General features: G+C 43.8%; 1 protein-coding gene across 6 annotated transcripts in view; it reads left to right on the plus strand.

Moving 5' to 3' along the window:
* The window catches only part of Ccdc77 (coiled-coil domain containing 77), a 40518-nt gene that overhangs the window by 9099 nt on the left and 6719 nt on the right, over window positions 1-24700 (plus strand). For 3 of the 6 annotated variants that reach the window (XM_085840021.1, XM_085840019.1, XM_085840020.1), the window contains exons 2-8: window positions 2765-2818; window positions 6314-6551; window positions 8279-8421; window positions 14503-14599; window positions 17790-17853; window positions 19242-19333; window positions 22580-22728. In XM_085840021.1, the coding sequence (XP_085696147.1) occupies window positions 2781-2818; window positions 6314-6551; window positions 8279-8421; window positions 14503-14599; window positions 17790-17853; window positions 19242-19333; window positions 22580-22728 (821 nt within the window). In that variant the 5' untranslated portion in view covers window positions 2765-2780. The remainder of the gene's footprint in view (window positions 1-2764; window positions 2819-6313; window positions 6552-8278; window positions 8422-14502; window positions 14600-17789; window positions 17854-19241; window positions 19334-22579; window positions 22729-24700) is intronic. The other 3 variants (XM_085840022.1, XM_085840023.1, XM_085840024.1) reach the window with 2 other exon arrangements.

Genomic DNA, 24700 nt, shown 5'->3' on the forward strand with positions numbered 1-24700 from the left:
TGCTGGGAATACAAGTACACAATCATTTTTATGGTTTTTCTGTTGTTTATTTGAGACAAGACTTTGCTCTGTTCCGGGCTTGCCTGGAACTCAACTCTGTACCGTAGGCTGCCCTCAATGTTGGGTGATCTTCCCAGTGCTAGCTTTTAATGACAGAAGCCACTACAATTGGCTTTCTAGATCGTCTTAAGTGGAAAAACTCAAGAAAGAGATGATGGAAATAGTATTCAAGATGAATTTTACATGCAGGATACACTTGATTAAGTGAATTTACTAGAGTTGTGGGAGGAGTTATAATTAAACTGCCAGGAAGCTCATGAGCAAAGGCATAGAACCAAGAACATATGTGCCTCTGGCGTGGTGTATAAGCTTCTAATCCCAGTGCTCAGGAGCCAGAGGCAGGCAATCTCTGGAAGTTCTAGACCAGCCTGGTTTACATAGTTCCAAGCCAGCCATAGTGAGATCCTGTCGAAAAATAAACAAAAAACATTTTATAGAAACAGGATATATCTGGGGAAAGAGATAAAAATAAGTCAGGGAAGAGAGGTTAGGCTCTAAAATAGAAAGTTCTGAATTCTAGGCTTTATTTAATGTTTGTGTCTGTAAGTAGCCACTGGTCAGCTTGTGATTTTGTTGTTGTTGTTGTTTTGTTTTGTTTTGTTTTTTGTTTGATTTGGTTTTTTTGGAACAAGGTATCTATCACTATATAATGCTGGTTGTCCTGGAACTCAGGCTGGATATGAGACTCAAGAAAAGAGTAGCCTGAGCCGGGCGTGGTGGCGCACGCCTTTAATCCCAGCACTCGGGAGGCAGAGGCAGGCGGATTTCTGAGTTCGAGGCCAGCCTGGTCTACAAAGTGAGTTCCAGGACAGCCAGGGCTATACAGAAAAACCCTGTCTCGAAAAACCAAAAAAAAAAGAAAAGAAAAGAGTAGCCTAACCTTTCTCTTAAATCATTAGACAGGGGCTAGAGAGATGGTTCAGGTGCTTAAGAACACAGGCAGCTCTTGCAAGGGACCTGGATTTGATTCCCAGCACCCACATGGCAGCTCACAATAAACATACATCTAGTGCAGACACATATGCAGGGAAAACACCCATACACATAAAATAATCATATTTTTAAAAATTACTAGAGCCAACAGTATAAAAACAGTATAAGAGGGCTCGGCAGGTTGAGGTGACAATTTGAGGCTGACCCTCCTAGAGATACCAGGGAGTAGGAAGAGAAAGCTGACCCTTTAGATGTACATACATGCCGACATACATACACCCCCCCCACACACACACACACTCAAATACACACACATACTCTTAGAAAACCAAGATGATCTTTCCTCCTCAGTTACATGTTGTCAGTTGAGATGGAAATTATAATCATACAGAATTTTTTTCTTCTGCTATCTTTTAATTTTTGTTTTGTTTTCCTGGTGCTAGAGGATTAGAACCCCGGGCCTCACATATCCTGGGTAATCTTTGTCAAAGATAAAAAGTAGAAAAAGCAAGTCAAATAAAGTACTTTTGACTCTCTGTTCATTCTAAATTTGGCATGACAGTCTACCTTAATTCCCATGGACTATATTGCTTATTTTTAAAAGTTTTTTTAAATTATTGTGTTTATGTGTGAGTATGTAGAGGTCAGAGGACAACTTTGTGGGGTTTTTGTTTGTTTGTTTTGTTTTTTCGAGACAGGGTTTCTCTGTATAGCCCTGGTTGTTCTGGAACTCACTTTGTAGACCAGGCTGGCCTCGAACTCAGAAATCTGCCTGCCTCTGCCTCCCAAGTTCTGGGATTAAAGTTGTGCGCCACCACGCCCGGCTAGGTTCCACACACACACACACACACACACACACACACACACACCCACCCACGGATTGTACTTAGGTTGGCAGGCTTGCTAAGCCGTCTCTGCAGCCCGTTTGACTGATTAGAAACTGGCTGGGTATAGTAATGTCAGCCTAAGTGATGTGAGTTCAGGTGTAGGCAGGCTAAGACTGGCCGGTTCCAGGCAAGCCTAGGCTACATAGCAAGATCCTGTAACAAACAGATTGAGTGAGCTTGAGTGTACTAGGTGTGGTACTAGGACATACCTCTATGCATGGTGCCTTGAAGTTGGAGGCAGGAAGTTGGAGGCAGGAAGATTGGAAGTTCAGTGCCAGTCTAGACTACGTCCTGTTAGGGTATGGGTGGGGGTATAGTGTAATATTTTTCTCAGTATACACAAAACACTGAAGTTGATCCAAAGAATTACATATATTATGTATGGTGGCACATGCATTCTAGAGTTGGAGGCAGAAGGATCACAGGTTTAGGTCATTCTTAGATACATAGGGTGCTTAAGGCCATAAGTTACACAAAACCTTGTCAAAAACAAACGAACAAACAAACAGCTGGGATGTGGTGGTTCTGAGGCCAGCCTGGTTTACAGAGTGAGTTCCAGGACAGTCAAGGCTACACAGAGAAACCCAGTCTCAGAAAAACACAAAACCAAAAAAAAATAAAAAAATAAAAAACCATTTAGGGCTATAGCTTAGTGGTAAATGTTTGCTTCATATGCATAAAAATAAGATAAATTCCCCCCAGTTTTTTTTTTTTCTGTACTACAAGTTGGATAAGCGGTTGTGAAAACACCCAGTGTTGGTCTGAATGCCACACTCTCCACAGGAGTCAAATATGGTAACAGAGGGCACTGTGCTCTATAGCCTATATTTACTTATTTCCCTTCTTCCTGGCCCTCACTGTGATTTTGTGTATTTGATTGATAGGTGTGGATAAGACAGCATGAACTTCACTCCGACACAGACACCCATCTGCAGAAAGTAAGATATTTGCTTACTTATGAGTTGTTAATATACTTCTGTATACTTCTGTAGGTTTTATCCAGTCGGTACAGGGGCAGCATACTTTTCTAAATCTCAATTCTCTGTTTTTATTGAGAGAGTGTTTATTGTGAGAGTGTTTTATTCTCTGTTTTTGTGAGAGTGGGGTGTGTGTGTGTGTGTTTTAGTTTTGGGTTTTTTAAGACATTTTCTCTGTGCAGCCCTGACAGTTCTGGAACTCACTCTATAGACCAGGATGGCCTCAAGAGATCCATCTACTTGCCTCTGCCCCAGGAGTGCTGGAATTAAAGGTTTGTGCCACCACCACCTGGCTCAGAATCTAGATCTTTTTTTTTTTTTTTTTTTTTTTGGTTTTTCGAGACAGGGTTTCTCTGTGTAACCCTGGCTGTCCTGGCACTCACTTTGTAGACCAGGCTGGCCTCGAACTCAGAAATCCGCCTGCCTCTGCCTCCCAAGTGCTGGGATTAAAGGCGTGTGCCACCACGCCCGGTCAGAATCTAGATCTTAAAACAGCTTACCAATGGTGATGGCAAGCATCTTTAATCCCAGAAGGCAAAGACAGGTGGATCTCTAAGTTTGAGGCCAGTCTGGTCAGTGTATTGAATTCTAGGACAGCAAGAGCTACATAAGAGACTCTGTTTCAAACAAAACAAAACAAACAAACAAACATGACCTCTCTTTGGAACTACCAGAACTCTTTCATGTGAATGGAGGAGTCCCAGTGATGGTAGGTCTTGGGTCATAGGGAGTAACCAATATGTAGATAAGAGATGGATTTGCCACACAGCCTTCATCCCTCCCAGCCATAGCTCCCCTCCTACAGAGTGTAAGAATTACTCTTTTTTTTTTTTTTTGGTTTTTCGAGACAGGGTTTCTCTGTGTAGCCCTGGCTGTCCTGGAACTCACTCTGTAGACCAGGCTGTCCTCAAACTCAGAAATCTGCCTGCCTCTGCCTCCCGAGTGCTGGGATTAAAGGCGCGTGCCACCATGCCCGGCTTACTCTTATTTTTTAATAACTTATTTATTTTGATTTTTGCTTGCATGTATGTGTGTGTGAGGGTGTTGGATCCTTTGAAACTGGAGTTACAGACACTTGTGAGCTGCCATGAAGTGATGAGAATAGAGCCCAGGTCCTCTGGAAGAGCAGCAGTGCTCCCAACCTCCGAGACAGCTTTTGAGTTCAAGTTGCTCTCATATTTATTGGCCTCTTTTTCACTCTTTGAAGATAAGATCTTATTTCTGTCATGGGCTTTTGTGTCCGGTGCTAGGGATGTGTTGTGCTGGGGTGTTGGCCTTATGTGTGCCAAGCATGTGTTCTGCTCTGGAGCTGCAGGTCCAGTCCCTAAAAGCTGTCAATAGCTGAGGAAGTGTTAGGTTTCTGCTCTGCTGATGCGCTACACTCCAGCTGGTAGCTTATTGCATGCACTTGGCTTACTTAGAGAGGGACATGTATATTATCCACATTCATTAGCTGTAACTGGCAATCTTGTGCAAAGTTTCTGCACTCTAATGTCTATTTTGCTCTGCTATGATTTATTTATGTGCACAGATATTTTGTCTGCATATGTGTTTGTGCACCTTTCGCACAATTGATTGGATCCCCTGGAACTGGAATTACAGATGATGGTTATGAGCTGCCATGTGGGTACTGGGAATTAAACCTGGGTCCTCTGGAAGAACAGCCAGTGCTCTTAACTGCTGAGCCGTTTCTCTAGCCCCATATATTGTAAAATCTAGAATGCCAAAATGGATTGGTTTTCATAGGAGGACTTTTGCACTGTTCTTTTTGTAAAATTTTTTATTTGATTGGTTCTTCTTTAAGGGGGGGTGGTACTTGGTGTTTGGTTTTCCTTTAAGGCAGTCACATTAAAGCCAGGCAGTGGTGACGCACTTGGGAGGCAGGCAGATTTCTGAGTTCAAGGCCAGCCTGGTCTACAGAGTGAGCTCCAGGACAGCCAGGGCTACACAGAGAAACCCTGTCTCGGAAAACCAAAAAAAAAAAAAAAAAACAAAAAAAATCCAAAAACAAAAGGCAGTCACATTATATGATTATATGTAGCCCTGGCTTGCCTAGAACTTGCTAAACATAGACCAGGTTAGCCTTGAACTCAGATACCTGCCTCTGCCTTTGAGATAAAGGTGTGCACTACCACCACAGCTTACTGTTGGTTTTCTAGCTCTTACTGTCTTAGCTTAAGTCTCTTGCTTATTATTTATTACTTTTTAATGGTGTATTATTGGAGGACACCTGTATGCCAGAAGAAGGCATCAGATCCTACCATGGTTGTGAGCCACCATGTGGTTGGTTGGAATTGAACTCAGGACCTCTGGAAAAGCAGAGGTCTTACCGCTGAGCCATCTCTCCAGCCCCCAAGTCTCTTGACTATTAAGAACAAAGAAACTAAACATTTCTAGTCATTCCTCTTTTTCTTTTGTGTTCTAGGTTGGCCTGGAACTCAGTGTAGCCAAGGGTGGCCTTGGATTTCTGACTCTCCTTCACCTCCTGAGTACAGGGATACTTTTTTTTTTTTTGGTTTTTCGAGATAGGGTTTCTCTGTATAGCCCTGGCTGTCCTGGAACTCACTTTGTAGACCATGCTGGCCTCGAACTCAGAAATCTGGCTGCCTCTGCCTCCCAAGTGCTGGAATTAAAGACACTTGCCACCACTGCCCGGCTCTTGATTTTTCTTAACAATCCTAAATTCACACTCTGTCTACTGGTTGCTTGCTCTGCGTCTTGCCCTATGGTTGACTTTACTTAATCCTGTGTACAATATTGAAGCAAAAGGCTCTTGGATTAAAGGTATGATAAGACTGAACCATACCACAACTAAAAACAGGTTTTTCCAGTAAATAGCATAGTCTCAGGGTTCACAGTGTGATTAAAGATCCTGCAACAGTACTGTGTAGTATCCATTTATATTGTTTTTAAATGTTATTTTCAATCTCTGGTGTTTATTTTAGATATGGTTTTAAGTCATTAATACTTAGAAAACACTTCATAAAAATTTTTACTAACTAGTTGGCTCAAACTTTCAATGCATATGAACTCTTTTTTTGTTTGTTTGTTTTGTTTTGTTTTTTGTTTTTTGAGACAGGGTTTCTCTGTATAGCCCTGGCTGTCCTGGAACTCACTTTGTAGACCAGGCTGGCCTCGAACTCAGAAATCCGCCTGCCTCTGCCTCCCAAGTGCTGGGATTAAAGGCGTGTGCCACCATGCCCAGCTGCATATGAACTCTTAACACCACTAGATATGGTGACTGATGGCTGTGATCCCAGCATTTGGAAGATAGAGACAGGTCCATCTTTGTGAGTTCAAAGCCAACCTGGTCTATACATCCAGGTCTAGACCAACCAGGGCTACATAGAAAGACTCTATATCAAAACAAAACACCCATAACACCCCTTTTATTTAAAAAGTTTATGTTTTACAAGTGTTCAGAGGATTTATTATATGCTGTCTAATTTCACATAGAATATCGTTTGCCTCTAAACGTGGTGCTGGCTCTGGCTCTGATGATACCAACAGGTGGAAGAAAATGGCAGACTCAATGGAGTCAACACCCCTGCCTTCAGTCGAGGATCGCCTGGCTGTCCTGTGCCCTTCTCAGGAGCTTCTGAAGTACTACCAGAAGAAGATGGCAAACTGTGAGTCTGAGAATGAAGACCTGCTGAAGAAGCTAGAGCTCTACAGAGAAGGTTGCGAAGAGCAGGTGAGAGAGAGAGAGAGAGAGAGAGAGAGAATTCCCATGGATCCGGGAGCTCACTGCCCAGGCCTTGATGGACTGCTGATGCTGAGCTCTCAGTTTAAGGAGAGACCTGTCTCAAACAAAAAGTTGGAGAAGCAATGGAGGAAGGCACCCAGAATTAACTTCTGGGTCACACACGCACCTGTGGGCGCGCACACACAGAGAAAGAGAACAGGGGAGGCATGTGGCATTCTCGATGCTGATGCTGTTGACTGTGAAAGGAAACTTAAGGGCTTAGTCATTAATGTTAGAATTACCAATCACACGAGTCCTGTATCTTGTCTTTCCATTTTGCCTTCCTTTCCTCCCTTCTTCCTTTTTTTTAGTGGTAGATAGCGAACCCAGGGTGAAGCCTGCTTACCTGCTGCTCTATCGCTGAGCTACACCCCCATCTCATCCTTTTGCTTTTTAGCTCAAATGTGTGCACACCTAATACTGTCACTTGAATTCTCTGTTGGTGAAACTATCAGGTATGTTCTTACACAAGCCGGTAAAAGTATCACTTAGTCTCCTGTATTACTTGTCGTCTTGGAGGCTTACTGCTTCCTTCTGCTAACTTAGGCCAGGCCTGGAAGTGTCTAGTCTCTGTATAATCTAATCTAGGCCTAGAATGTTTCCAGCCTCTGAGACTTGCTGCTGAATAAGCTCACCTTTTCTAGTTCTTTCTGATCTCCAGTTGGCTGATTCAACTTAGCTGTTCTATCTCAAACTCCTCTCCAAGATGACTGATTCAATCTGTCTTTTCTCTCTCTGCCTCTCCTTAATTGCTCTGCTTGACCTCAGACTAACTCTGGCAATCTGTTCTAATTTTCTAGTTCCTTTTCATTCTCTGGCGCATTCTGTCTTCATCTGTGTCTAGCTTGTTATCTCTGCAACCTGTCTCTGTAAAATTCTCCAGTAAAACTGCTTCCTCTGGGGTGGGGGAGGGTATGGGGGACTTTTGGAATAGCATTGGAAATGTAATTGAGGAAAATACATAATTAAAAACAAAACAAAACTAAACTGCTTCCTCTCCTTTGCTTCACTGCTCCTTAAACGGCTTCCCTTCCCCTTTCTCCTCATGAGATTTCAGCACATCCTATTCTGTCACATATTTTTCTGATTCATCTCTGATCTGTTACTTTGTCTGCCATTCAATCAGATATCACTTTCAAACACGGCAGCAGTGACTGCTGCTGCTTCTTCTTCTTCTTCTTCTTCTTCTTCTTCTTCTTCTTCTTCTTCTTCTTCTTCTTCTTCTTCTTCTTCTTCTTCTTCTTCTTCTAAGATTTATTTATTATTATATATAAATACACTGTAGCTGACTTCAGATGCACCAGAAGAGGGTGTCAGATTTCATTACGGGTGGTTGTGAGCCACCATGTGGTTGCTGGGATTTGAACTTAGGACTTTTAGAAGAGCAGTCAATGCTCTTACCTGCTAAGCCGTCTTGCCAGCCCCCTGGCTGCTTCCTTCTACAAACTAACTTTACCTTCACTTTTTGGGAATAAAAGTATGTGCTAAGGGCTGAGCCACACCACAACTAGGAACAGTTTTGTTTTTATTTTTGTTTTTGTTATCAGTAAATAACACAATCTTGGTATTCACAGCATGATCAAATATTCTTCAACATGAACTGACTCCTCCATATCCACTAAGAGGTTTCCTTTGAGACCTAATATGTTTTCAACTACTCTATTTTTTTTTTCCAGCATAAACTTGAGTGGGACTTGCAGCAGAGGGAGGAAGAGATTGCAGAATTGCAGAAAGCTCTGAGTGATCTGCAGGTCTGCCTCTTCCAGGAAAGGGAACATGTTTTACGACTCTACTCAGAAAATGACCGACTAAGAATCAGGTACTGGCTCAGTGGTTTAGAGTAAGTACTGCAAGGGTCCGGTTCCCAGCACCCATGTTGCACAGCTCATACCCACCTTCAACTCCAGCTCCAGGGAATCCAGTGTCATGATCTAGCCTCTGAGGACATTGTAAATATGCACACAGAGTCACACATGTATACAAGAATTATAAAAATATTAAAAGAACAGGTACTGAACAAACAGGAAATGTTAGAATGAAAACTTTTTCTTTTCTTTTCTTTTTTTTTTTTTTTAATTTATTTATATGAGTTCACTGTAGCTGTCTTCAGACACACCAGAAGAGGGCATCAGATCTTATTATAGATGGTTGTGAGCCACCATGTGGTTGCTGGGAATTGAACTCAGGACCTCTAGAAGAGCAGTCGGTGCTCTTAACCGCTGGAGCCCAGTATGAAAACTCTCGAGTCACACTTAAATGATGAAATGTAACTAGAGTCATTCTCTTTAGTTGTGTCCTCAGGAAACAAACTTGGATAGAGATTACCTGTAAGACAGTTGCTAGGGAGGTTCTTACTAAAAAATACCTCTGAGCAGATGTTTTTGGCAGATATTACCGCAGAGAATGTTAGAACTATAGTAGAATGGTTAAAGGCCAACCCCATACCAAGCTGTAGGATTAGAGTGGTCTTTCCTTTTTGTGTTTTGTTTGTTTTTTTTTTCAAAACAAGGTTTCAGTATGTAGTCTTGACTATCCTGGAAGTAGCTCTGTAGACCAGCATGACCTTGAACTCAGAGATCTGCCTGCCTCCGCCTCTGCTTCTGTGGTGCTGGGGCTAAAGGTGTGACACCTCCACTCAGTTTAGGGTGGTCTTTTACAGGCAAAGGATTCTGACTTTTGTGTCTTGATATTGACCAATTGTTAGGTGTAGTTTGTTCTTCTGAAGAAGTCATAAACTTGGAGTTTTTTCAAAACCCTTATTTTCTTTGTCATATTGTGTGTGTGACGTCTGTGGGGTGCACACTTGCAGCAGCAGCATGTGGAGGTCAGAGGACAGCTGTGCACTTGGTTTTCTCCCTCATGACACCTCACCAGCTTCCATAGTTCTTGATGAAGGGATTGGCTAGTGGGAGAGAATGTCATGAACAGATGGATATTTGGGCGAGATGTACTTTTGGAGCCGAGAGACACTTCACTATTTTAACCTTTTTGTTTGTTTTCTTTGGTGGTTATTGTGTGTTTTGTTTTAATATTCAGAATTGAGCCTGGGGCCTCATGCACACTAGACAGGTTCTCTACTAAGGAGCTATATCCGTAGATCATTTTTTAAAATTTTGGGCCAAGGCCTCACCAAGTTGTACAGAATATCTTTGAATTCTGTATAACCCAGACTTGCACCTCGGAAGCCTCCTGCCTCATCCTTCAGAGTTTATAGGCTTCCCTCCATCAGCCTAGCCCATCTGAACTATTTCTAAGTGCTTGGTAGAAGTAAATACATTTACATTGTGGTACAACCTCTGCAACGTTTTCCTTTCCCCACACTGAAATGCTGACCATTAAACAGTACCTTCTGTGTTCCCTCCCAGGTCATGGCTTGTTTGTGTTTGTATTATTTTTGTTGTTGTTTGTGACAGGGTTTCTCTGTGTCCTGTGTCCTGTGCCCTGTTTTCTGGAACTCATTCTGTAGACCCAGTCTGACGTGGAACTCAAAGATCCACCTATCTCTGCCTCTGAGGAGCTGGGATTAAAACCATGCCCCACAACCTGGCTTAAGCACCTTTTTGACTATTTTTTACCCGTTTATATGATGTTGCAAAAATGTAAATTCAAGTTCTTTGCTATTTTTTCTTTTGGTGTAGTTTTGTTCATTTTGTTTGCTTACTGAATGAAGCAAGATCTTGTTCTATGACCCAGGCTAGCCTGGAGCTGACTGTGTGGCTTAGGCTATCCTCTACCTTGTACTTCTCGTGCCTCAGCCTTCTGAATGCTAGGATTACAGTCGTGAGCCACCATGCCTGGCCCTTGTGTTGGTTTAGTTTTGTTTTTTGTTTTTTATTTTTAACATTTATTTATCTATCTATCTATTTATTTATTTAATATATGTGAGTACACTGTCACTCTCTTCAGACATACCAGAAGGCATCAGATCCCATTACAGATGGTTGTGAGCCACCATGTGGTTGCTGGGAATTGAACTCAGGACCTCTGGGAGCACAGTCAGTGCTCTTAACCTCTGAGCCATCTCTCCAGACCCTTGTTTTATTTTTGATGCTTTTAAATGTTTCCTTATTGCCAGTCGGTGGCCATGCACACACACATACATCCCAGCATGCAGGAAGCAGATGCAGGAGGACTCTTTCCCCTTTAATCACGTGCCTGTGACTGTCCTGCCAGCCTCTGTCTCCCAGTCACTAGGACTAAATACATGCTCCACTGTGTTCAGCATGTGTATGTGTGTATGTACACACATACATGTATGAGTCTGCATTTTAGTGGCTGACATCAGGTGTCCTCCATCATATTTAAAGCCATATATTTATTTTAAAACCAAAACAAATAAATTAATTTAAAAAATGGTGGCACACACCTTTAATTCCAACTCTTGGAAGGTAGTTCTAAACAGCCTGGACTACAAAGTGAGTTCTAAGACATCTAGGGACACACATGAAACCATGTCTCAGAACAAAACAAAACAGAAAAAGAATCACACCCAGCCCAATACTAATTTTGTGTGAATGAATGTTTTGCCTGATTGCCTCCATGTACAGATATGCACGTGCGAGTGTGTGTGGGGACACACATATACACACACACACACACAGCAGAAGTCAGAAGAGGGCATTGGATCCCCTGGGTCTAGAGTCACAGGTGGTTGTGAGCTGCTGAATGGGTGCAGAGACTCAAACCTGGGGTGCATGCAGGAACAGTCAGTGCTCGTAACCACGGAGCCCTTTCTCCAGCCTCCTCTTGCTTTTGAGGCAGGGTTTTTCGCTGAGCCTGAAGCACCCCAGTTCTGCTAAACAAGCTCTCCAGTGTCCTTCCTTTCCTACCTCCTCAGCACAGCTGAAGTCACCTTTTCTTATCCCACTGAGGCATTTTCTGGCTGTTTTTTTGGTTTTGTTTGTTTGTTTGCAGGGCTTAGCCAAGGCTGCTCTACAATTCTTCATCTTCTTTTCTCAGTTTCCCCAGTGCTGGGATCACAAGTGTGCCATTATGTCTGGTTGTCTTGTGCTTTGGAGAGAATGTCCTAGCATGCCCTAAAATATTTCCTGTGTTCTGTCCATGTGAAACAATCGAGTATATCGTGGATAGCAAATTTACTATCTGCTCAAAAGTTAAAGAATTGCCACCACCGCCGGGCGTGGTGACACACACCTTTAATCCCAGCACTCAGGAGGCAGAGGCAGGTGGGTTTCTGAGTTCGAGGCCAGCCTGGTCTACAAAGTGAGTTCCAGGATAGCCAGGGCTATACAGAGAAACCCTGTCTTGAAAAACCAAAAAAAAAAAAAAAAAAGAATTGCCACCTAGGGAAGGACTTTTTTTTTTTTTTTTTTTTAAAGATTTATTTTATTTCTATGAGTACACTGCCGCTGTCTTCAGACACACCGGAAGAGGGCATCAGATTCCATTACAGATGGATGTGAGTCACCATGTGGATGCTGGGAATTGAACTCAGGACCTCTGGAAGAGCAGTCGGTGCTCTTAACCACTGAGCCATCTCTCCAGCCCAGGAAGGACTTTTGAAGCATGCTCATGTCTATCTCGTGCACATGAACTGCTTTCTTCTTTGGGGGGATGGAACCTAAGGCATTTGTCTCATTAGTCCATGTACCTGAGACCCAATTAATCTGCTCTAGCAAAGACTCACCTGGCACTGGAGCTGTCTTTGGACTTGTCCAGAGTCCACCACTTGCTTTTGTTTAGGTCAGAGTAATGAATGAAAGAAAGAATTGGTGTGCACTTCCTCCAGGATCTTTTATCCTTTGTCTGTCTTGACCAAGTAGGGAAAGCTAGTTTGAGACGTTTCCCATTGGCTTACCTCCAAAGAAAAACAAAACAAAACAAAACCAACCACCCAAAAACCCCAATTCCCTAATTTGGAAGTTGTGCCAACTACCAAGTGTGTACCTCCTAATTAGACATTGGAAACTGGGGAAATGAGTCTGAAAATCTAGTGGACTCACTGTGAATTAGATCTGGGCCAAAATTTGATTACTAGGATGGTCCCCATACACCTGGTGCCATGATGGTGCTTCAGGTTACTAGGTAACAGCATCTCCTGAGGCCCTGTACCCTGCAGGCCTTGAAATACTTGTGGAAAAACAGGGTCTTGTCCTGGGAGATCAGGCTCTTCTTCAGATTATCGCCTGGAAAATTAGAAAGAAGGTATAGTTTGTTTTGTTTGTTTTTTTATGTAGGCCGGATTGGCCTAAAACTTGCAATGGAGATCAGGCTTCCAACTCACAGAGAGAAATCTGCCTTCCAAGGACTGGGGTTAAAGGCATGAACTACCATGCCCAGTGTGATTTTTTTTTTTTATTTTAATTTTAATCTTGCTTATTACTGTGGTGTGCATGAGTGTATGCGTGTGTCTGAGAGAGAGTAAGAGAACATGCAAGCAGGGACATTTGTGCCGTGGTGTATTATGAAGTCAGAAGACAACTTTTAGGAATCAATTTTTTTCTTCTACCATGGGTTTCTGGGAATGAACCGGTACCAAGTTTGTTCAGTGTACACGTTAATTCACTGAGTCCTCTTACTGGCACAGATTGTGGGGTCATCTTTACGGTTTTTGTTTGTTTTAGAGGAGGGTGGCCACCTCTTTTCCTTTTTGATTATTGTAATTGTTTAACCAAAACCCATTAATTCCTCCCCTGTCCTGCTCTTAGGAACAGGATGTTCTGTAAATCATCTGTGTCGTTAGCTCTGAGAAATCCCTGTTGAGTTTGCTTCCTTGGACTGTTCCTGACCTTAGCTGTGTTAGGTTGGGTGCCTTGGGAAACAAACTGCACTATGGGATTTTCTTCCAGGATATTTGCTGGGAAAAATCTGCCTCTGAGGAAACAAGGGGAGTCTGGCTGGGCAGATGGAGAACCTTGACTGTAATTTGGTTATAGCAGGTCCCAGTCAATACCATGGGGGCCCTGACACTGAGCCATCTGCACTGAGGTAAAGAAAATGGATGTTTATTCCCCATCCCAGCCTCACTGAGAGGGCACTGCAGGCAGGCTGTCCCTGAGGATGGGAGGCATAAGCAGGAAAGCAAGTGTCCTTTCTCTTGAGCAGTTCTGAAGGGAGAGTGGAGTGTGCGTCACGAGGAAGACCAACTACTGTACTCTCCTAGAAACAGCTAAGAAATTATTCCCTGGCCCCTTCTTTGAATTCCTGAATTGAAATACTTAATCTTCTAATAGCTAGAACTGAGGTATAGATCTCTTAAATTTTTAACTTGTGGGTATAGTCATTTTTAAAACACCAGAAGCTGGGGATACAGCTCAGTTGTAGAATGTTTGCATTGAGTGCACAGAGCTCTTGGTTTGTCCTTAGCACTTCATAAACTGGGTGTGGTGGCATAGGCCCGTTATCTCAAAGGCAGACAGCAGGGTCAAGGATTGGGGTTATCCTTGGCTCTACAACATGCTCAAGTGTGACCTAGGGTATGTGAGGCTGTCTCAAGAAAATATAAAATCAAGAAATCTTGAATCCTATTCTGTTGTTTTTGTTTTGTTTTAGAGTACTATGTTGTCCTGGCTAGTTTAGAACTCATTGTGTAAACCGTGCGTGGTGGCACATGCCTTTAATCCCAGCACTTTGGAGGCAGAGGCAGGCGGATTTCTGAGTTCAAGGCCAGCTTGGTCTACAAAGTGAGCTCCAGGACATCCAAGGCTACACAGAGAAACCCTGTCTCGAAAAAAAAACAAACAAAAAAACCCAAACAAAAAAAAGAACTCACTGTGTAGACCAGGCTGGCATTGAACTCCCAGAGATCTTCCTGCCTCTGCCTCCTTTGTGCTGACACTAAAGGTGTGCTCTACCACAGCTGGCCAGAAGGGAAATATTTTAAATAGAAACGGTTACTTACATGGGGGTATATAATGTTTATTTTTTATGAGAATTGCAGAGAACTGGAAGACAAGAAAAAGATTCAGAATCTGTTAGCTCTGGTGGGCCCAGATGCCGGTGAAGTGACCTATTTTCATAAGGAGCCTCCCCACAAAGTAAGTAATTTCTGCTATGGTGTGTGTGATGACACAGGTGAGGGCCCATAATCAGGACATCTCTACTTGCCAGAGATGTCTCATGGAGATCCATGAGCCAGCCAGCATCTAGTCGAGGTTTCAACCTCTTCTCTGCAAAAACCTTTTGAAGATTATTTTTTCAATATTAAGAAACTGACAAGGGGGCTGGTGAGATGGCTCAGCAGGTAAGAGCACTGACTGCTCTTCCAATGGTCCTGAGTTCAAATCCCAACAACCACATGGTGGCTCATAACCATCTGTAATGAGATCTGACGCCCTCTTCTGGTGTCTGAAGACAGCTACAGTGAACTCATATATAATAATAAATCTTTAAAAAAAAAAAAAACTGACAAAGAACTAGAGAGATGGCTTAGCAGTTAACGCATACTGATTCTCAGCACCCACATGGCAGCTCACAACCACCTGTAACTCCAGGTCCAGGGAAGAGATACACGCTTCGACATGTACACAGGTGAACCACCTACACATAAAATGTTTTTAAATCTCTGAATGCTCTCTCAAGGTATAACACATTTTCAGTGTGAAGAAAGTCTTCAATAGTTAGTCCTGCATGTCATTTCTGCAGGGGTGGGGGCTGCCACATTACTGGGAGGCAGACCTTCATTTTAAATTAGGCTTTTATGTGTAGTTCTTTGTGAACGCTACTAAACTTAGTACATTTTCTTCTTTCAACAAGAATTTTTGCTATTGAAAATAATGGGGGGCTGGTGAGATGGCTCAGTGGGTAAGAGCACCCGACTGCTCTTCCGAAGGTCCAGAGTTCAAATCCCAGCAACCACATGGTGGCTCACAACCATCCGCAACGAGATCTGGCGCCCTCTTCTGGAATGTCTGAAGACAGCTACAGTGTACTTACATATAATAAATAAATAAATCTTTTAAAAAAAAAAAAAAGAAAGAAAGAAAATAATGGATTGTAAAGATTATTAGAAGTAAAGAAGTAAATTAAAGTGCCATGATTCTGACAACTCAGAGTCTCTATGGATGCAGATTAGTCCCTGATCCTGGACAGTAACTTGCCGGGGTTTGAAAACACCGAGAAAAGTGTCGATCTGTTCTCATCGTATGTTTTAATTCCACATTATACCAGTGTTGGTGAGTAAGGGTACTTTGGGTTTTTTGATAAGGAAGAAAAGAAACCTAAAGCCTAGCATTCGGCCATAGCTCACCGGCAGAGTTCCTGCTAAGCCGGCGTGAGGTTCTTGTTCGTCCCCAGTGCTAGGCCAGAGAGAGCAGAGAGCAAACTCATGCTTAGACAGGCAGATGTCTGTGCTGAGATTAGAGAAGAAAGCAAAGCTAGTCTTTGAAGGTGACATTTCAATACTTAATTTCTTTTCAAATCTTTTTATACTTATTATAAATTAATAGTGGTCTTTATCAAAACCACACAGTTAGTGAGACACACTTTAATCCCAGCACTTGGGTGGTGGATACAGGAGTATCAGGAGTTCATGGCTGGCCTGCATTCGGCGAGATCTGGTCTCAACCAAAACAACAACAACAAAACCCCACACAGAAGTCCATTCTTTTTAAAGATTTACTTATTTATTATGTGTAAGTACACTGTAGCTGGGTGTTGGTGTTGTTGCTGTTGTTGTTTTGCTTTTTAGACACAGCAGAAGAGGGCATCAGATCCCATTAGATGGTTGTGAGCCACCATGTGGTTGCTATGAACTCAGGACCTCTGAAAGAGCAGTCAGTGCTCTTAACCACTGAGCCATCTCTCCAGCCCCCATATGCCAATTTTTAAAAATAATTTGTGTTTATTTTATGTGCATTGGTGTTTACCTGCATGTATATCTGCGTGAGAGTGTCAGATCTTGGCGTTATAGACAGTTTTGAGCTGCCATGTGGGTGCTGGGAATTGAACCCAGAGCCTCTGGAAGAGCAATCAATGCTTTTAACCACTGGGGCACCTCTTCAATCCCCTATTTCTATTTCTCTTTCTTTTTTTAAATTTTAGTTTAGTTTAGTTTAGTTTTGTGGGTCTAGTTTTTGAGACAGTCTCACTGTGTAACCCTGGCTGTCCTGGAACTCTCTTTATAGACGGGGCTGGCCTCAGACTCACAGACATCCACCTGCCTCAGCCTCCTAAGTACTGGGATTAAAGATGTGGGCCATGGAGACTGAAGAGATGGCTCAGTGGTTAAAATACTTATTACTCTTGGAGAGGAGCTGGGTTAAGTTTCACAGCCATCTGAAACTCTGATTCCAGAGGATCTGAGGACACCAGCCATGAACATGGTACACATAATGTATGAAGGCAAATCACAGATAAAATAAAGATGTGGGTCAAATTTTTACTTTGTGTGTTAAAACAAACAAACAAACAAAAACAACTCAACTAACACACACACAAAAACCCCAAGGTCTAAATATGTAGCCCCAGCAAATCTGCCCAGCAGGTAACCCAGTTTGGCCTCGTGCTTGTCATCTGAGGGACACACCACCTTGCTTGGCTGCTTCTCACTCTTGTAAAGTATTTCTCTGTAGCATGATCAGATATTCCTAATATGCATATTTTTACTATTTTCTTAATGTCCTTGTCAAAGGACACCTTACTTTTGTGAGGAGGGGCTGCATTTTGAGACAAGAACTCCCTTTGTACCCTTGAGTGGCCTAGAAGTTGTTATATAGACCAGGCTGGCCTCAAATTCATAGAGATTTGCCTGTGTCTGACTCCCATATGCAGGGATTAGAAGTATACACCACCACAGCCTGCTCAAAGAGCACGTTTTAAAATATATTTTGTTAAGTTGTGATGTGAAGTTACTGATCGTTAGTTTGTATTTAACATTGGATTTTAGCAAAAAAAAATTAAAAGGTTACTTTGCCCATGTAGGTGTTTACATGATTGTCTATCAGTTTTGACCTGTTTAACTTACAAACGTTAGATTTGTAAAGCTAAGGCTAAAGGCTAAAAGCTGCAGCCTCACACATACGGAGCCCACTTCTTTTTTTTTTTTTTTTTTTGGTTTTTCGAGACAGGGTTTCTCTGTATAGCCCTGGCTGTCCTGGAACTCACTTTGTAGACCAGGCTGGCCTCGAACTCAGAAATCCGCCTGCCTCTGCCTCCCGAGTGCTGGGATTAAAGGCGTGCGCCACCACACCCGGCACGGAGCCCACTTCTATTCCTCTTGTTCTTTAGGTCAGCGTTCTCCAGAAGACTCTGCGGGCTGCAGTCGCATGTGAGCCTTCTGCTTCCAAAGCAGGTAGCCACCGTACTAGAAGTTCTCTCTGATGTGGACTTGAAAATCCCACTGCAGGCAATTAGAAAAATGTCCCTACTAGACAGACAGAGTGGCTGGCATTTGTAACAATGTCTCTGGCAGTCTACCACCATACAGCTATGGAAGGAGTGAACTATTGTTTAATGCAAGGGATTTTGTTGTTTTGTGTCATGTGTGTATGGGTGTGCATTTGTGTCAGTGCCAGAGGTCTATGTCTCACCTTGTTGAGACAGAGACATTGTGTTAGTGACAGGGTAACTGGTAGATCGCCATCACCTTTTATAAGCACTGTGTAGCCTTGTCTACTTCTAGTTATTTTCATATATTCAGTTGTTGTCGGCCATAGTTATGCTACTGTGCTAGAAACCATCAGACATTATTCCAGCTAGTTAGCTGCACCCCTGCACCATCACCCATCCTCCCCACTGCTCCTCTCCATACCCTTCCCAGGCTCTAGCTGCACCCCTGCACCATCACCCATCCTTCCCACTGCTCCTCTCCATGCCCTTCCCAGGCTCTAGCTGCGCCCCTGCACCATCACCCATCCTCCCCACTGCTCCTCCTCCATGCCCTTCCCAGGCTCTAGCTGCACCCCTGCACCATCACCCATCCTCCCCACTGCTCCTCTCCATGCCCTTCCCAGGCTCTAGCTACACCCCTGCACCATCACCCATCCTCCCCACTGTTCCTCCTCCATGCCCTTCCCAGGCTCTAGCTGCATCCCTGCACCATCACCCATCCTCCCCACTGCTCCTCTCCATGCCCTTCCCAGGCTCTAGCTGCACCCCTGCACCATCACCCATCCTCCCCACTGCTCCTCTCCATGCCCTTCCCAGGCTCTAGCTGCACCATCACCCATCCTCCCCACTGCTCCTCTCCATGCCCTTCCCAGGCTCTAGCTGCACCCCTGCACCATCACCCATCCTCCCCACTGCTCCTCTCCATGCCCTTCCCAGGCTCTAGCTACACCCCTGCACCATCACCCATCCTCCCCACTGTTCCTCCTCCATGCCCTTCCCAGGCTCTAGCAAACGCATTCATTTTTTGTTGCTTGTTACCCTTCCTTTTGAAAATCATGTAGCATGCCAAAACCAAAGTGTTTAAATTTGAGTCTTTACTGAGGAAACATTCGCAACTCCAGAGGAACATTCTGCCAAAAGATAGATGTGATTACCCAGGTGAAATGCTGCAGAATTACCATAAAGTCTTCTGTCTGGGAATCGAGCACCGTAGGTCTCTAGTGTGTTCTTTTCCTTCTCTTGCAGGTAAAGGAAACTAAACTCCTGCAGGGTCAGTGCTGGTGCTTGAGTAGCAGAAGTAGAAAGAAGAGCTGAGCAGAGTTTTTGATGAACTTTTGTTTTCTATTTTAGATCCTGGAGTAAGCAAAAGACAAGTAAGAATAAAGGACAAGGAGGGCATTTCTGAGCGCCACCAGAGGGACACAGAGATGCTGCTCCTGCAGGTGACACACTCGTCCTGAGGGACATAGAGACACTTCCTGCAGGTGACACACTCATCCAGAGGGACATGGAGAGACTCCCCCTGCAGGTGACACACTCATCCAGAGGGACATAGAGACATTCCCCCTGCAGGTGACACACTCATCCAGAGGGACATAGAGACACTCCCCCTGCAGATGACACGCTAACCTTGACAGATCATTCAGTTTCTCTCCACACAATGAGCCATGTGTAATGTACCCTTGCTATTATATGAGAACTATCTCTTTGCACCTGGATTGTATTGAGCATCATTGGGGCCAAGAAAATTGAGATTATTCTTAATATTTAAGCACTCTTTTGTCTAGCAAAGTTAGAAATATTTTTTGTTGTTTTTGTTTTGAGTTTTACTTTGTTTTGTTTTATTTTGAGACAATGTCTCTCTACACAGCCCTGGCTGGTTAACCTGGATCTCACTGTGTAGACCAGGCTGGCCTCCAACTCTGAGATCCACCTGCCTCTGGGATTGAAGTCATGTGCCACCACACCTGGTTTAGAGGTAGTTTTAATACAGATTAAATATGAACACTAATATAGGAGAGAAAGTCCTACATAGTGGCACACTTAGGAGCCTAAGGCAGGAAGATATAAATTTGAGGTCTGCTGGGCTCTATGTAGGGAACAGTAGATCAAGTATGGCTACCTAGCAAAATGCTTCTTCTATATATCTTCTCCCTTCTAAGAGATATGAGATGGAAGTGAGGGGTTCTGCTGTTATGTGGTACGTGAAGAGAAAGACTCCCAAGATGCCTGACTAAGTCATATGGAAGCTTTATTCACTGCTTCTAGTTTGTTAGAGGTTTTTTTGTTTGTTTGTTTTTGTTTTTCGAGACAGGGTTTCTCTGTGTAGCCCTGGATGTCCTGGAACTCACTCTGTAGACCAGGCTGGCCTTGAACTCAGAAATCCACCTGCCTCTGCCTCCCAAGTGCTGGAATTAAAGGCATGCGCCACCACCACCTGGCTTTGTTAGAGTTTTTAAAGGCAGCTGTGCATGCATACAGAAAGGCAGTGTGGATATGAAGGGCTTGTTCACAGAAGCAGAAAGAGCAATTAAGTGGTCAGGAAGTCCCCATAGCCTTTAGGTCACAGACTCAGTGTATAGAGTTTATGGCTGGTCTAGAGACAGTTTACTAGGAATTTATGGTGAATTAATTTATGGTTATCTGAGTGAGCAGAGACCAGTGTTTCCAAGATGGATTTATCACTTAAAGTATTCTTAGGAATAGCTTCACAATACTGCATAATTATAGTTCAGTAGTCCATTAATTACACTGCCACAGGCAGCCTATGACTTTACAAATCTGGAACTATACAGGGAATGAAATTTGTTTAGTGCAGGGTTTTGTTGTTGTTACTGTGTGTGTGTGTGTGTGATGGACTGTATGGTGTGTTGTATATGGTTGTATAGTTGGAAGGAGGCAAGGGGAAAACAGTACTGCAAGCCCTGGGTTTCTCAGAGAGAATAAATAACCTCTTACACTTACACTTTAAAATCATTATTTTCTTTCTTTTCTTTTAGAGATTTATTTATTTATTTTATGTATATGAGTACACTGTAGCTGTACAGATAGTTGTGAACCATCATGTGGTTGCTGGGAGTTGAACTCTGGACCTCTGCTTGCTTGACCCTGCTTGCTCCGGCCCCTAAAATCAATATTTTCTATTTGAACATTCTAGAATCTTAGAATGCTTCTGGCATCCTTTTTAGATCATATGCTAAGTTCTATCTAACAAAACCCATTCCAAAGTAAGAATTCCCATTTGTTTTATGTTTTGTTTTGCAACAAGGTCTCATCACGTAGCCCTGGCTGGTCAGGTACCAGGCTGCTCTGAAGCTTATAGAGATCTTCCTGCTTCTGCCTCCTGAGCACTGAGGCCACCGTGCCTGGCTAGGGTTTACTTTGTGATTGGTCTGAGGACTATAGAGAGAGTAGCACAAGGACATTTGACATCAGCACTGGGGCTATGTTCATTTATTTAGTACATGTGTTCTGAAATCTAGGAAAATAGTAAACCATTATCTTACTACTAGGTCATGTATGTCATTAGGAAAGTTCCAGTCCCTACTTGGGGGAGCAATCCATTGACTTAAAAATTATTCCTGCCTTTGGCCAATTCTCAAAAGTCAAAAAAGCCAGACCCCAAGAAGGAAGTTACATCACATGCATTTTGTCACTGTGTGTCTGTGGAACTAGGGCATCTTGTCTCGTCTTGTTTTGAGACAGGGCTTCTCTGAGCGGCCCTGGGTGTCCTGAAACTTACTCTATAGACCAGGCTGACCTCAAACTCACAGAGATCCACCTGCCTCTGCTTCCCAAGTGCTGGATTAGAGGCATGGGCCACCACTGCCCAGCTAACTGGGGCATCTTGAAAGGAAGACAGTCCTCTAAGTTCAGAAGGAGACAATGAAGTAAGAGTAACAGGGTGGGAAGAAGTAGGCTACAGCTTTTACTGTGTGCGATGGAGATGAGCGGCTGGGTGTGAACAAATAGTTGGTGCTTGTACAGCCCAGTACCATTTATAAGGCATTAGATAAAGGCAACTGAGAGTTAGTGGGAGCTGCTGACGTGCATGTCAGGAAGCGTGAGGGTCAGAGCCCACATCCCTAGCACCCACAGCAGAAAGCTGTACTGCTCCTGTTGTACTGGTGCGGTAGCTTAGCAGTTAGGAACACAGGTCCCAGGTTCAATTCCCAGCACCCACGTGACAACTGACAACTTCCTGTAACTCTGATGTCCTCTTCTGACCTCCATGGCAAGCACCAGGCACACATAAAGCAAACCGTATGTGTAAGCAAAACATTCATTTATTTATATATTTTAAATAAAAAGAAAGAAAGAGAATCTGGGCTGCAGCACATGTCAGGACCCTGTTACCGGGGAGTGAAGAGAGGCAGGTCCTGAGCTCACTGGCCAGTCCGCCGGGGCAGCTGCTGAGCTCTGGGTTCCGAGAGAAACCACGCTTTAAGAAATAAAGTGGAGGGCGATTGGAAGAGACATTCATTCCCATGCACACACACAGGTATGGACAGAACACAGGCATGTACAGCATCCGTACACAGTAGATCAGAGCTGGGAGTTGTCCTTTGCTGCCCCTTCCTCCTGTTGTACTGCTCCCCCTCAGCCCCCCTGGTTTCCTTTGTGTCTAGGAAGGGCTCTCTGAAGTCCTAGAAGCAGGAATGGTAACTCAGTCCTCTCGGCCCATGTAGGTGGAAGCACTTGAGGCGCAGCTGGGAGAGCAGACAAAGCTTTCGAGAGAGCAAGTGGAGGGGCTCATGGAGGACAGACGGATCCGAGTCGAGGAGATCCAAGTTCAGCACCAGAGAAACCAAGAGAAAATCAGGGAGCTGACCAAGAGGTGGGGACTCAAGAAATACCATCCTAACGGGCATCCTGTTTTTCTGAATGGTTTAAGAGATGGCTCAGCTGTTGTGAGCACTGCTCTTACAGAGGACCTGGGTTCAGTTCCCAGCATGAACATCAGGTGGCTCACACCATCTATAAGTCCAGTTTCCTGGGGCATCTGCCACCTCTGATCTCCAGAAGTGTTCAACAAGTACATTATGCAGATGAACTCACACAGGTACACATTAAAAAAAAAAAATCTAAGCCAGGTGATGGTAGAGCACACCTTTAATCCCAGAATTTGGGAGGCAGAGGCTAGTGGATCTCTGAGTTCAGTGCCAACCTGGTCTTCAGAGTGAGTTCAGTGGCAGTGGCCTAGCCTAGGGTGTATTGAGCCCTGGGTTCACCAGGAATAAAAAATAAAGATTAATGGTTATGGGGATAAAGAGATGGCTCAATTGTTAAGAGCACTCCCTGCTTTTGTGCAAGTTCCCAGTTCAAGTCTTGGCACCTACAGCCTCCACCTCTCCAGTGGTGCTTTAGTTTAGTTTGTGCTTCGGTGAGGTTAATAATTTAGGAACAGTTGTTTTAAGCAAGGGCATCACTAGGCACAGCAAGCCTTGAGCTGAAGACTTACTCAGACCAAATCCATATCTCCATAATGACTAGTGTGTCTTTATGATGGACCCCCCTCTCCACATACACACGCACACACACTCTCACACACGCACACACACATTCATGCACGCGCATACACACGCACGTGCACACACTCAAGCACATAATCATGCGGCGTCCTTACATCTTTGTTCCCTGGCTTCTTTCTGTTGACCTCAGTCTTATCCTGTGTGTAGAGTAGCCACAGGATATGGTTTGGGGTTTGTTTGTTTGTTTGTATTTTGTTTTTTTATTTTTTTGAGATAGTTTCCCTCTGTAGCCTTGACTGTCCTGGAATTTGCTCTGTAGACCATGGTCTAGAACTCATTGACCTGCCTGCCTCTGCCTCCCGAGTGCTGGGATCAGAGACAGGCATTTGCCATCACCTGGCTTGATGATTTTTGTTATGTTGTACCTAACCATCTCTTTTCTCCATTAAACATGCTTAATTCATTTTTATTTAATTTTTACTTTCCAGATAGGTTCTCACTATGTTTCTCTGCCTGGCTTAGAAAACTCTGTGTAGTGGAGGTTGGCCTTGAAAACACAGGGATCCCCCTGCTTCTGCATTCCCAAGTACTGGAAGTGAGGCTGCCTGCCTGCCCATCACCATGCCCGTCTCCTGTTCACCATGTGGCTGTGTGTTGAAGTGTGTAGGGATAGATGTGTGTGTTAGATGGAGGCCAAAGGTCACCCTTGGGTGCTGTTTCTTGTGTTTTGACATGGAACACAGCCAGGCCTGGTGTTCATTGACTGGAAAACAGTGACTAAGCTCAGCTCCGGTCAGGAAGCCCAGGGTTTGCTCGTCTTCACCTCCCCTGCGTTGAGGTTATTAGGTTCTTACTTGGGTTCTGGAGGAGAATTGAGGTCTTCATGCTCACACAGCAAAGGCTTCACCATCTGAGCTTTTTTTTTTTTTAAATATTTATGATGTATTTTTTGTGTATGCATGTTTTGGCTGCATGTTTGTCTGCACACCACTTTCCATGCCTGGTCTCTGAGGAAGCCAGAAGAGAATGTCACATCCCGTGGAACTGCGGTGCTGGGAATTGAAGCTGGGTCCTCTAGAACAGCAAATGTTTTTAACCATTGAACCATCGCTCCAGCCCCAAATTTATTTATTTTTGAGACAGGGTCTCTAGGCAGGCTGGTCTCAGAATCCCCATGTAACCAAGGATTACCTTGAACAACTTAGACTCCTGTCTCTACCTTCCAAGTGCGAGGTCTGCAGGAATATTCCTCTATAGCCTAGTTATGAAGTGCTGGGAATTGAACTCAGGACTTTGTACATGCTGGGCAAACACTTCACCAATTGAGATAACATTCCC

This window comes from Mus caroli, unplaced genomic scaffold, assembly GCF_978045245.1.
Source record: "Mus caroli unplaced genomic scaffold, Mus_caroli_1 scaffold_7, whole genome shotgun sequence".
NCBI lineage: Eukaryota > Metazoa > Chordata > Mammalia > Rodentia > Muridae > Mus > Mus caroli.